General features: G+C 26.2%; 1 protein-coding gene across 2 annotated transcripts in view; it reads left to right on the top strand.

Annotated features, from left to right (window-relative positions):
* Positions 1–10,801, top strand: part of LOC142323637 (uncharacterized) — a 150,574-nt gene extending 139,773 nt beyond the window's left edge. For both annotated transcript variants that reach the window (XM_075363575.1, XM_075363576.1), the window contains exon 21: positions 7,898–10,801. In XM_075363575.1, the coding sequence (XP_075219690.1) occupies positions 7,898–8,065 (168 nt within the window). In that variant the 3' untranslated portion in view covers positions 8,066–10,801. The remainder of the gene's footprint in view (positions 1–7,897) is intronic.
* The last annotated feature ends 3,106 nt before the right edge of the window (positions 10,802–13,907 follow it).

Below are 13,907 nucleotides of genomic sequence, written 5' to 3'. Positions count from 1 at the left end.
TATGGCCTCTCAGCTGTTTAATTGGGATTCTTTCAGCAGCATGTTGAGATTGGTAGACAACCAGAAATCATTAGAGGCCATGTCTAGTGAGTAAGGGGCGTGGTGAACTGAGGAATTCACTTGAGCAAAATATCCTAAATTTGATATGATTACCAAGTTTTATATTATTAGTAATTTGCATGTGCTATTAATAAATCTTGTTTTGCGAGTATTTTAAAGCTTAAAAATGTTAAATGTAATGAATAATATCTGCTTTGTTTTTTCTCAGTATTACATTATTTAATTTTATTTATTTGAAGAATGAGTGAAAAATCCTTATGCATTTTGCATAATTTATCCCATGATTGCTGTTTTCTTAGCCTATAAAACATCTGATGTGTGATATTAGGCAGCTTTATTTCTAAATAAAGGATTCAAACTTTTATACATATTATACAACAATGAGCAGTGCACATACGCATGAGCATGGACACAAGCATTCACCTTAATTCATTTTGAATTAATATGATTTACAAATAATTATTCCAATTAGGGTTTTCATCAATCTTGTGTTGGTATTAAATAAAACTTATGATTAATCCTTTCTATCAATTTTAATAAAAACTTGTGTAAAGGTCTTAGATATATATACTTTGATTGTAAAGCTAATGCTTTGATGTATGCTTAGATTGTAAAAGTTTGAATAAATCTACAGGTTGTATGGCTACAATGAATTTTATGTTGAGCATTGTCTAGTTTTTCCAAGTTCTTTTGTATAAAATATTTGTTAATTTATAACTGAAAAAATTATGAAAGGTATTACCTTTAAAGAAGCATGTTTTATGTTTGTGCCAATTAGAAATGATGAGATTAATAAAAACCCAATACATTTTTTTTTACTTAAGTTTAATCTTATTGAATGAAGATTTTCAAATGATTCGTATGAGGTGCCAGTGGATGTATATGTAATAGCCACCTATGGTCTTCATTTATTATTTGAATATGATGCTTATCTTAATTATATAGAAATTTGTTACAAATGAATAAACAAAAAAAAAAAAATAAAAAAAATAGGTGAAATATTTATTGCTGTTTTGTGTTTTTAATGTAATATTTGTTACAATGCAAGAAGTTAGTAAAGGTCTTCATAGGCTAACAATTAAAATAGTCTGAAGGCTTACCTTTACTACATATTTTCCCAAATAAAACAAAGTTTCTTGTGAAATTTATATTTTTTTTAATTTGCTGTGCAGGCTATTGTGAACCAAATTTGGTTTATTGTCAACTGTACAAAATTTTGAATAATAGTTTTATTCTCATCATCATTATCACTTTAACTTGACAATTCACTATCACTATCATCCCAGTCATAGTCTGAATCATTTTCTTTTCTTTTTTTTACCTTTTATTGCTGTTTTCATTCTTTAAAATTGAAGTTAAGTTTTTTTATTTAACATGGTTTTCTGTATATTTAATCATGGGTCTTTTTGGTTGTGAAGTACCTTGAAATATGTTATCTTGTTAACAATCATAAATGAAAGCATTAAGTTGTTGCCATTCACCTATTCATATTTTATGTACCGTACATGATCTAAAAATAAAGAGCAAAACTTACGGTCTATTAAGGTAATACTGTAGAAAACATAACAGTTTATAATAGATGTTTTTCAGGTAAGAACACATATTGTCAAAAATTTGATAGCTTTTTGGTGAAATCATTGTACTTCGTTTTTATAAAAGATTATAAAAATATTTGCTGCCAGCTTTTAAAATTTTTGAAACTATTACTGATTGTGGTGTTGTTTGTATATTGACCTCATGTTGGCAGGGATGTATGTTATTGTATTTTTGTCACTTTTTTTTGGATATTTTATGGCATTGTTGCTAAAAAAATATTTTTTAAATCTATTGACAAATACAAAGTTAGCTGTGTGATAGATTTTTAATCGCTATCTTGGTTCTTGTTAGTGTGGTTGGATCATGTTTGTTCCTGTTATATTTCTGTTATCTACTTGTGTACATTATCCATTTAATCGTATTCTTGATACCAAAACTCCATTTTTTAAATTACTTAAACATAATGGCTTGATTTTCAGGATTTATGTATTTAATGCTTATGAGAGCTATATCATAGTTAAGAAGTAATTTTATTATTGAAATCTGTGTTCTATGATAGTATGGTACTTGTTTTTGTCTAAAAATGTGCAATAAGAATTTTGTTGTTAATTTTGCGGTGTAGTTTATAGATTATTTTATCCTGTTTTATTTGGTCTTAGGGTGTAATATATTACATGATTACATCTGTGTCAGAAATTTTGTAAAAAGAGAAATATTTAATAATTAATAAATACTCTGTTAATTGGTGTAATTGTGTTACTTTATTAAAAGAGATTTTATTGTGTTAAAATGATTTGTATAGTTAATTTAAAACATTAGTGATTTTTTTTGTGTAAATATTAAATAAACGTTTGATAATTTTTCACATTTTTCTATAATTAACATATTTTAAAAAACCTTCCAAAAATTAATGGTGTTTGGATGTGTATTAAAAAAATTATTATTATGTGGTGAAGGATAATATTGCGTCAGTTCATTTACTAAAACTTATTGATATTTGTATTTATAAGTAATTATTAACATAGTGTTGTTAAAATTTCTTTCTGATTATACATAAATAGTGTTTGTAGCAGGAAAGCGCAGGGTTTTAAAATGTATTGAAAAAACTGAAATGTATTTTAAAAATCTGTCTTCACACGTTTATGTAATATTAAATGAACTATGTACGTAGGAGAATATAACAGGACTAACTGTTTTGATATATGTACAAGGGTTGTTAGGGAAGTTCTTCGCCTTACACAGATATGGCAAAAGTACGACCAAATGATTATGACATTTGTCATTTATAATCCTTTGGATGACGTGCTGTGAAGTTTCAGATGCATGCATCTAGTTGCTTCTTTGTGGTGATTGAGTAAAGCAAACAAGTTTTGACATTTTCTGAAAATTGGATAAAACTGAACTTTGAGCAGCTATAAAGTTCTATGTTTTAAAGGATTTCACCCCAACTTGCATACAAAATGATTTAGATTCCACTTTAAGCTTTCCACTTGATGGCTACTGTGTTCGTTAACAGTCGACGAGAAACGCCTTTTACTGAACACCTCTCCGTGGTATTAAGACTTATTTAAACATTTCTGCTGAGTTTCTGTGGCATTTTAACACATTTCTGCTGAGTTTCTGTGGCATTTTATAACAGTAAATAAAACATGGATTCATCATTACACGCCAAGAACCAAACAGCAGTTGAAACGTAGCTGGGAGTAGGTGAAAGTGCATCAAGTTGTGTTAGCAGAAATGGTTCCATCTGCAGGTCATTGCTACTGTTTCTTGGGGTTCTTTTGGTTTGGTGCTTAAAGGCTACCTGGTGAGAAGGTAGGATCACCACTGGGGAGTATTACACTTCACTACTGGACTGATCGAAGGGTGCTATTCAGACTAAAAGTCCACATTTAGCCAAAAAGAAAATGCTTTTTCACCACAATAATTTGCCTGCATATATGTCTCGGGTTGTTGCTGCAAAACTCTATGATCTTTTACATGTGCTGTATTCGTACATGTGTGTGATTGGATTTGGCTTCCAGTGATCACTTTCTTTTTCCAAAAGAAATGTTTCGTGGGTCGAAGATTTACTTGAAATGTTGAGATCAAACCTGAGACAACCACTTATTTTGCAGGTTGGCGTTATACGGAAGGTATTGAAAAGTTGGAAAGTCATTGGTCTAAATGTATTGAATTATTGAAAAATGTATTGACTACATTGTACTTTTTTTTTTTAATTTTATGAAAAATCTTTATTTTTTTGTCATCCTGAGAACTTTCTTACTTTTCCAAATGACCCTTGTATTCCTTACTTATCTTCATTCTTGATTTTAATTACTATTGTTATTAGCAAACAGTAATTATTTGTAACAGTATTCAACGTAATGTAAATAAATAAAAAATACATTTTTTACATTTGATCACATCTGTGTCTGATCATAGTCTCTGTTTTATTGCTCTATTTAAGTTATTAATTTATTTATATTAATACTGATAATTATTAATAAAAATTTAATGAAGAATGCTATGGATTATTCAAAATTTCTGTGTGTACAATATTTATTTCATCTACTCATGTCCATGTAAAACTTAAGAAACACTGAACTACTCTGAATGATTTGTTTGCCGCAGTTTTTTTTGTTGAATGTTAAGAATGGTTTTGAGCATAAATTATCAGGTGACCAACATGGTTAAACAAAGCTATTTCATATTTTACAGGATCATTGTTGTAATATTTTTAGTTGCTAACTAAATAATATAACTGACATTTATATTGCTATCTGTTATGTAACAGATACTTTCATGTTTCCTAGACTGAAATTTACATAGGAGACTTAAGTTTACTTTGCTATTTTATTTATAAAGTTTTTGTTAACTGTTTCTTGAAATAGCAATAGAAAATTTTATTGGTAAACAGTCACTTAGGTATACATAACATATATTTTTTGGAGCGAATACTGTCTGAACTCTGCGTGTGTCTTAAGTTATGTCGGCAATCTACTAAGATAATTATTATCCTTATGTTATCTATACATTTCATAAAAAACTTAAGCAAAAATCCCCATTATCTTAATGTGTGGCTTGTTATCACCTTGGTTTATTACTTTGAATTATGTCTGTTTTTTATTTTTATTTTGTTCAGGAATATGAGTAAATGGAAAAACTGTTCATGAATGACCAGTTTTATGAACTTACAGATTCAATTCTATTTTAATCAGCCACAACAATTTACAGATTGAAATCTGTATTGTTTATTTGAAATATTTGCTGGCGGAACAATCTTGAAAATAAATTTTGTCACTGAATGCTGTTTATAAAAATTAAAAATTTATAGGACAAAAAATTAAACCGACTCCTGTTATTGTAAACCTTTTTTAGTTATCAACTTGTTTTGGATGCATTTTGCAAAACATTTGAACTGTGAATAATAAAATTTAAGTTTTCTGATAAATGGATTCTTTTTCTTAAGAGGTAACTTAAAGAAAAAACTTTACGCTGATGAAAATCGCTGGAAATGGATTTTTAGTAAAAAAAAATTAATTACATCAACTTTTGTTCTGTAGTTGTATGAAACGTTTATGGAATTTTGACTAAAAGTTTTTTTTTTCGGGTATTAAATAAGAATCAACATTTGGAGAACCACCAAATAATTTGGATCTTGTAAATAATGGAAATTAGTTATTGACTGTGATGGTTGTGTAGATGATTACCATATTATTAATGGAGGAAGTTAACGATTATTGTTACACAGTAAGAAAATCAAGTTTTGTTGTAATATAGCCAATAAGATTTCTTATTACAAGATAGAAGTGATTTTAAATAAGATTTCATAAAATGAGCATTGACTTTGGTGTTATTTTTTTCAATGGAATACAAACCCAGTTTCTTTTTGTTGTAGTTTTGGTGTGTCGTAATGATTATTTCTTACATCATGCTAAGTCATTTATCTTTATTATTGTATTTAGTGTTCTTTTCAGACTTTCAGTTTTCTTTTCTATCGTGTGTCTCTACTACTTATTCCTCTTTTATAATGTTCTCTTCAGTCTGTTATTTACATGTCTTAGTAGTCTTGTTTCCTGGGGTTCTCATCCAGTTATTGTGTATTTTTTATTTTATTAATATCTGTTTTATTACATGTAACAGAATATGTTTCATATTCTGTCCCTGTTTATTCTTCAAGCTATTACTTACTATAATTTTATTTCTGTTATTTTTATTTTGCAGTTAGATGTCTTCATAAGAATTGAAGTTCTACTCTGGGTATCAGAATAGGTTTTATAATGAATATTTTACATTGACTTTTGTATTTTATCTGACATCAGTCCTTTGAATTCACTGAAAAATTGACTGCATTGAATTTCCTATTCACTGTGTTGTTTGTTTTTCCTTCAGAAGAAAGTCTACTGCTTTTCTGTCATAGTTCCATTAGTTTTGATGTCTGTTACTTTTCTCTTTCTCTTCAGATTTTCATTACAATTTTTTTGTTTTGTTTATTTTTTTAATTAATATTTTGGTTGTTTATTGAAAAATTAAAATTTTAAGTTCTTTTGTGCTTTTCTTGATCACCAATGATAAACTGCATACATTTTAGTTTTAACTGTTATAATTCTATACGTTATTTTAATAAATGTTTCCATTATAACATTTAATGGAAATTCATTTCCATAAAAACATTTTGCCTAATTCCAGTGTATGTTCTGAAAAAATGTTTTCCCTTGATTTGTTCTTACGTAATTCACATTTTTCATATAGCTTTTAAATTTGTTTCGCATTATAGTTCTGTAATCACAGCTATTGCTATTTCTACCTTTACTGTTGTAATAACTAGAAAAAAAGTTTTCATTTAAATGTATTTAAAGGTGAATTGATATTGAGAACCACAAAATTGGCATTGAATTTCTACTTTTAATTGGTTACATTTTTCATAATCTTTTTCTTTTTATAATTTTATTATTGACAGCTAATTGTTAAAGTACCTCACAATAAAATTTGGAATTTAGTTATACATTTATGCATTATGTATATACTTTTTATTTTATTCTCTTTGAGCTTATAAAAGCTACTTTTATGTTGCTTGTGAATGAAGGTTTCTAGTTTTTATCAATAATGAATTACTTCATTAGTACTGTTATATGTTCTTACAGATTTTATTATTTATACTTAATTATGTTATTTTCTCCTTGGCTCTCTGGACAGCTTCATTTCATTTGATATATTTGCTCACCTGTTCTATAACTTTGATTTTTGTCCAGTTGTTATTCAGTTTTTTGTATAATCAGTTATAAAAGTTAAAATTTCTATTTCATCGAGCAATAGTCTCCTTAAAAATACATATTTTCTTTTCAAGTACAAATCAGGATAATTGTATTTATTTTTTTTAACTGTTTAAATATATCATACATAATTAAATCTTTGCATTTTTCTTTAGCTCTGCCTTCTGAATCTATATCTCTGTTTTTTTTGTAAATTTATTGTTGGATGATCTGTCAACAGTAGATTAGTTTTTATGGTGTAGCTTCAAAAAATTCCTGGAATTTGTTTTACAGAGTATGGCAATAGAGTTTGTGGATTAATGCTTTAAAATTTTTTTTTTTCTTTTTGATTGGACCGTTTCACGCTTTAAACTTCTTTCTCTTTTTCCGTGTTTTTCTCTTCTCTCTTTACTCCGTTTTAATTTTTGGCTTTTCTGGAAATTTAGACTACTGCTATATTACTTTTCTAACGTGTTTTTATTTTCAATTATTTCTTCTGAGATATTTCATATTTTTAAATCCTTGTCAACTTTTTTACACCATGCAATTTTTGTTTTTCTGGTTTTCTAGAATGATTCCTTCTAATTATATATTATTGATGACAATGATATTACCTTATATTCAGTTGAATGCACTTATATATAAAGTCCACTTTCATGTTTAGAGATGTCAAAGTAATAAAGTACAATCCTTTACATAACTGTGTGATGGTTATGAAAATACTATTTTGAATAGTTTATTAGTTTTATATGAATTTTAAAAATATCATTAGGTTTAGCCATCTCAGATTACTAGAACTGATACTTCAAATGATGAATATATTAGTTGCATAATTTAAAAAAAAAAACTAATATTGGGAAAACGGCTACCATTTGAAATCCCATGAAGTACTATTATATTTGCTTATAAAGCTGCATGATTGCATAATAAAGTGAAGTTTTGAACTGTTTTTGTGCTGTATAATGCAGATAAATCTATATTATTTCTACGTTGATCTTGCTTTTTCTTAATTTGTTTTGCATTTTTTACAATTAATCTGATTTTTAATGTTTTTTTCTTTTTTACAGCATACAATGTTTGCAATACCATTGCTGATACTATTCTTCTGTACTGTGATAAAATTTTATCCATTTTTGTCATCTGTGTTGGGAACAGCCGAACCTACATTTGCCTTTACATCATCTGATGAATCAGCCAGTTCACAAGTTCCACCTGTACATGATAATTTAGCATGAAATGCTAAATTATTTAGAGACTTTTTTTTAATTTTAGTTTAATTATTAGTACTATTACTATATTTTGTTGTTTTGTTTTACTAATTTAAATGTTTAATGTTTATTCAGCTCACATATCGCATTTTATTATTTGTGTCATTTTGTATTATGTTGTTTAAATTAGAATTATTAGTTAGTTAAAGCTTATTTTTTTTTTGCTGTATTTTTTTGATAAGTTTCTTTTTCAGCTGTATTAGGTGTAATCAGTACTATTTTATATTTATTATGTATGTTAATTTGTGTTTACGTGATATATTTTACAACACCATTAATTTTTACAGAAATATATTCAGTTCTATGTAAATACTGTAATATCATTAATGTTGTATAAAAGTGCAAATATTATTTTTTTTATGGATGCTCATTAACAATTATACTGCCAAAATGTAGTTCAGTGAATCAGTTACATAATTGTGGATAAATTAGAAAAGAAGAAAGATGAGAGAACCTGATAAAGAAGAAGATTAATCTGTATCTAATATAAACATTTAGAAAAAAATGAAAGAAATTAAGTTAGAAAATAAACTGCATACCCTTAATGCACAAGTTAATGTAATCTATACTGATTTTGATGAATCTGTGTTAAAATATGTATGAAAATAAAAAATGAATATATTTATTTTTCATACATATTTTAATTATATATATAAACCTCTGAAACATCTAAATTAAATATTTCTTTGTGTTATTAATTGATAACAATTTTCCATATATATTAAGGGTAAAAAAAATCCTTAAGATAAAAAAAGCATGTCTATAAGTATTAATGAAATTATGAATGGGTGGGGAAACAGTATGACTTACGTGGTTCATTACTTCAATAATTACTTTCTTTTATAATAATTGTTTCATTTTAAATATTTTTTTGTTTATTACTTAATTTTTATTCTTAAATTACTGTAAATTATTTTGTCTTAACATGTGTGTGTGTGTGTGTGTGTATATATATATACTTTTCTGCTAAAGATTTTCCCTAATTGCTACTTTATTGAGTTTAATTTTTCACTTATCAACTGTTTAAATTATGTTAATGCACTTCTACTATGTTCATTAAAAGGTGCGTTTCATATGTGTGATTGCATACCCTTTTATATACATGTGCTCAAAACACATGCCTTTGTGTGCACATACAGATGGCATACAAGTAATGCTAATTTTTTTACTTACATTTACAGGTCTCTTCTCTTATTTATTGAATCTAAGAAATATCAAAATATAAAGAATGGTTATGCATAATATATAATGTATTGTAATATTAAGTTACATAGTAAGAATATAAATAATGATTATTGTATTTTTTTCTCAACAGAAAATTACTGTATTTTAACAAATTACAGTGTTTTGGAATAATTTTTATAATATTTTCTAAGCGTTATATTTAATTTTTTTTAAAAAGGGAATAAGTATTTAATTAACATTACCGCAGTTGATTGATTTTAGTTAGTTTATTTATGATATACTACTGTTAAGGTCTATGGGAAATAAAATGTTTTTCCTTAAAAACAAATTAATTAACTATAATATATAATTATGATGTAATTTTATTGTTTCTTTTTTATGCAGTTAATTACATTAACTCATTTATGACTGGCCCTATATTCTGAAATTACTTGAAAGAGAGGCTCTGTCTTTCATAAATTATTTTACTTAAGTTTATTTCTAATAACAACAATTTTATCTGGCCTTTATCTAGTTTTTCTTGAAAAAGAGGCAGTAGTATAATCATCTCAGAAGAATAGTTTCTTTTTCTAAACTGCTTATATCAAAATTTATTCTTGAAAGTTTTTCAATTTTTTTTTTCACTTCATACAATGAGGTGAGTATATTTTGTTAAAAAAGTTTCAACATAAGATTCTGATTAAAAACATTTTATTTTGTCAAGGTTAAAAGATGTTATAAAGTAAGGTAATCAGATAAGTATTGTATTGACAAATTGTACATTTTCAAAGATAGCCTGTCCTTCTGCCAAGCTTTATCTTTTAACATATATTACTTATCTACTAAACTGGTGAGCTTTGTTCTGGATGAGTTAATAGTTATGAGGTGCTATTAAAAATTTCCTGAAACTTATTTATTAAAAATCATATACTTATAAAAAAAATATTAAATAATTGATTTCATATCCTTTAAAGTAATTACCTGGTACATTGATGCATCCTCTGATGTGATTTTAATTCTGTTGGATTAATGAATACCGTTTCTGACAACCTCTCTTGTAGTGCCTTTTGAATCTCCTCTATTGTATCAGATATTTTCCTCTTGAGCTTCATTTATTTTAGGGAAGAAAAAATTTATTAGGGCTAGTTCAGAATAGGTGGGGAATGATTTGTTTGTTTGAATTTTCTTAACACGTGAACACACTGTTTTTTGTTTGTAAACAGACTAGAAAAATGTTAATACAGTTTACCATATTCCAAGTAATTGCCACAAAATTTGCAAGAGGCCCTGCAAACATTTTCATAAATATTATAAATTGTTTTCTGGTTATTTCTGTAAATGTTAGCAACATTGCATTTTTGATGAGCATTGAAGGGCACCCAGAACATTTATTATCTCCAGTGGATGCTCTGCCATTTTTGAAATGCTAAAACCACTCTTAGGTTTGAGTCAGATCTATATTTAATCACCAAGAGCTTTTTTCAATATTTTATGTTTTTCTGCCATTATCTCCAAGTTTTAAACAAAATTTAATATAAACAGTTTGCTCCCCCAGTTCTGTCATCACAACAGTTGCAAAATACCACAAACATGAAGTTGTAAAATGAGACAATGATATTAACCAGCTTCTTTTGAATGGAACATTAAAATTTCTGGAATTATCGAGTACAACACTTCAAATATTACAATCTTGTTTGTATTTTCAGTTATAAAATTTGGTACTCTTCATTGTTTAAATTTTTATTTATTTATTTTTGACTGATGAATTAATTTACCAAAGAAGCTTTAATGTGAAAATGGAAATTTATCTTTTATGAAGTTTAAAGTTTGCAATTTTTTTTAGTAGTGTTTACGTATCTATAATTGTAATAAATATAAGTACAATGTGTATTTATATTTTTTCGTAAATGTTTTTTTAACAAATTTTTGTTTTCAGGGTGCTTAATCATATAAGACTTCGGTCAAACTTCTAGTAAACTGTTGAAACAAATATAAATAAAAAGATATGCTAAATAGTTATCAAAATAAATTGTAAAACAAGAAATGCTCAAAAAAATTTAAAAAAGTTTTATTTAAAGTAAAATTAGATGGACGTTTATGGTGTTTCATTTATTTATTTATTTTTATTTTGTATGCATTTTTCTCAGTGCCTACTAATGATGTAATTTAACAGTAGAAACGGCCATCATCTAGTTTTAGATTTTAAGTAAAATCTTTGTAAAAAGTCTTGAGTATAATCTTGTTTTCCTTTAGTTATCAGTAACTTATAATTGAATATAATTAATTAGAAAGTTAATAATCTCATTTTTTATAATGATTTTATTCAATGAGAATTTTGATCTATTTACATGAAAAATATCAGTTCCGTTATAAAAGTTGATAAAATCATTTGTGTATTTTAACAGTTTAATGTTGGAACTTTTATATTATAATTTTGATAAATATAGTGATTATATTTTCCAAAGAAATGCAGAAATTTTCTGAAAGCATTTAGATAAAAATATATATTTATAAAATAAATAAGATTGTAAAAAAAATGTAGTCTTTTATTTAATATATTTTCTAGAATGAAATTTAACAATTTGTTTTTAATTTAGCCATAAAAATCGTGACCCACTTTCTAAGAACACTCAAACTGCAAATACCTGTTTAGTGTTTTTTTTTTTAACAATCGATGGATGATGCCTTTGCTTGGTGAAGATCCACAATAACAAATTGGAAAATGAAAACAAGATATATTTTTGATTTTCAGATTTATTTAAAAAACAACAGCATTTTGATACACCACCTTCCTCAGAAGTTAAGTACAGAATACATATTCATGTACATACAACATATTCTTCGGTATATTCATATTCATATTCTGTACATAAAATCTTTGGAAATTACTGTGTATCGAAACAGCTGTCATTTTTTAAAATAAATCTTGTGAAAATCAAAAAAAACGTATTTTGTTTTTGCTTTGCTCTTTTTTTAAGATGCTTCTTGATGTTATATTTACTGCCGTACTTATCCCTGGACTGAATGAGTTCAGTAAATTTAATGATTGTTAAAAAATCATTTACATTGCCCTTCTATGAACTTATGGATTAATTGTTAAAATATATTGTCTAGTACAAATACAAATATGTAAGTTATTATCATTGTTCTTTGTTATAAAGTCTTATATTTAATTATGCAATGTTACAGAAATATTTTTAAAATAATTTTTAATAATTCTTTAAAACAGAAATTTTTTATTGTTACATTTTTACAATAGTTGTTTGTTTATAGAAGTACTGCTTTTGTATCTCTTTTGAGGTATTTATTTGATTTATTTTTTTTCCAGTAAGTAGATTAATAAAAAGGAAAAAATCTTGAAATTAACGTATTACAGGAGCAGGGTTCCATCTGTCATATCTTTTTATTTAATTTTTTACCATTGCTCTGTAGTCCGATTTACATTATTGTAATGTAATTCTTTCTGCTTTTCTCTAATAATCTACATCATATATCAGCACTCTTCAAAAAAATAAATAAGATATTGAACTATATTTGTCTACAAATGATTGCATTTTGAATTTATGTTCAGAATCTATAAGATTGTGAGTTTAAAATTTTCTTATTTGTCTGTCTGATTAATGTAATTTTATTTATGCTGAAATTTAGCTGATGTAATCGAGAGAGTGTGTCTATTCTATAAGATAAATTGTGGCAGACCATTCTGCCTTTCTTTTTTTTAACTTTTTTCTTATCTATTTTTTCGTTTCAATTAACCCATCAGCATTTACATGCATAATTATTCAAACAATTAAAATCCAATCAGGTTCTTCAAACTAACAGTATGAATGGGTAACTTTTTTTAATATAATAAGTAGATATATAACATTTGAAAAAAAAAATTATTTCATTATGCAAAAAGTTTACGTAGCCCCCTGAATGTTTGAAGTTATTTTGAATTTATGTGAACAAAATATATGGATAATATCCAACTTAAAATTATATGAGCCATTGTCCATTTGATCATTTTCATTTATTTTATCTTGTTTATCACCTTTTTGTGCGTACTTCATTTTTACTCTCGCATTCTGTATTTTATTATCCAGAACAATTTCAAAATTGCTCTATAAAAAACAATTGTCTCCATTAAATCTCAATTCACACCACTATGTAAATTAGAACTTACTTTTATAAACTGTTGTGTTAGCTAGATTAAAATGAATAGCGATCTATTAATATCATAAAAATGTTATAAATAATTTATATATATATATATTATATATATGTGTGTAACAATATATGTTACAAATAATATGTAATAGTAACCAATAATATGTATGAAGGCTTATTATGAGCAGTTTATGTTTATATCCACTAAAATGTTTATAAAATGCAGATAAAAGAGTAAATTAATGTAAGGCTCTTTCATAATAGATTGTTTTGTGTATTTTGTACCATTACAGAACTGTTCCACAGCATAAAATTACTCAGTAAAGTGTTATAACAGACTGAGGAAAGTTAAATATGAGGATCTATCTCCTTAAAGATTTTGAACTGTGGTATTCCTCAGTGATTGGTATAGTGTAGAGAAGACTAAATTTCATCTCGCCTTTTGTCAACCCCATTTGTATTATTAAAGAGGAGTTACAACATCATACTGTAATGT

The sequence above is a fragment of the Lycorma delicatula genome, chromosome 4 (assembly GCF_047948215.1).
Source record: "Lycorma delicatula isolate Av1 chromosome 4, ASM4794821v1, whole genome shotgun sequence".
Lineage (NCBI taxonomy): Eukaryota > Metazoa > Arthropoda > Insecta > Hemiptera > Fulgoridae > Lycorma > Lycorma delicatula.
Note: the sequence above shows the minus strand (reverse complement) of the source record. Positions and strands in the feature narration are given on the sequence as shown.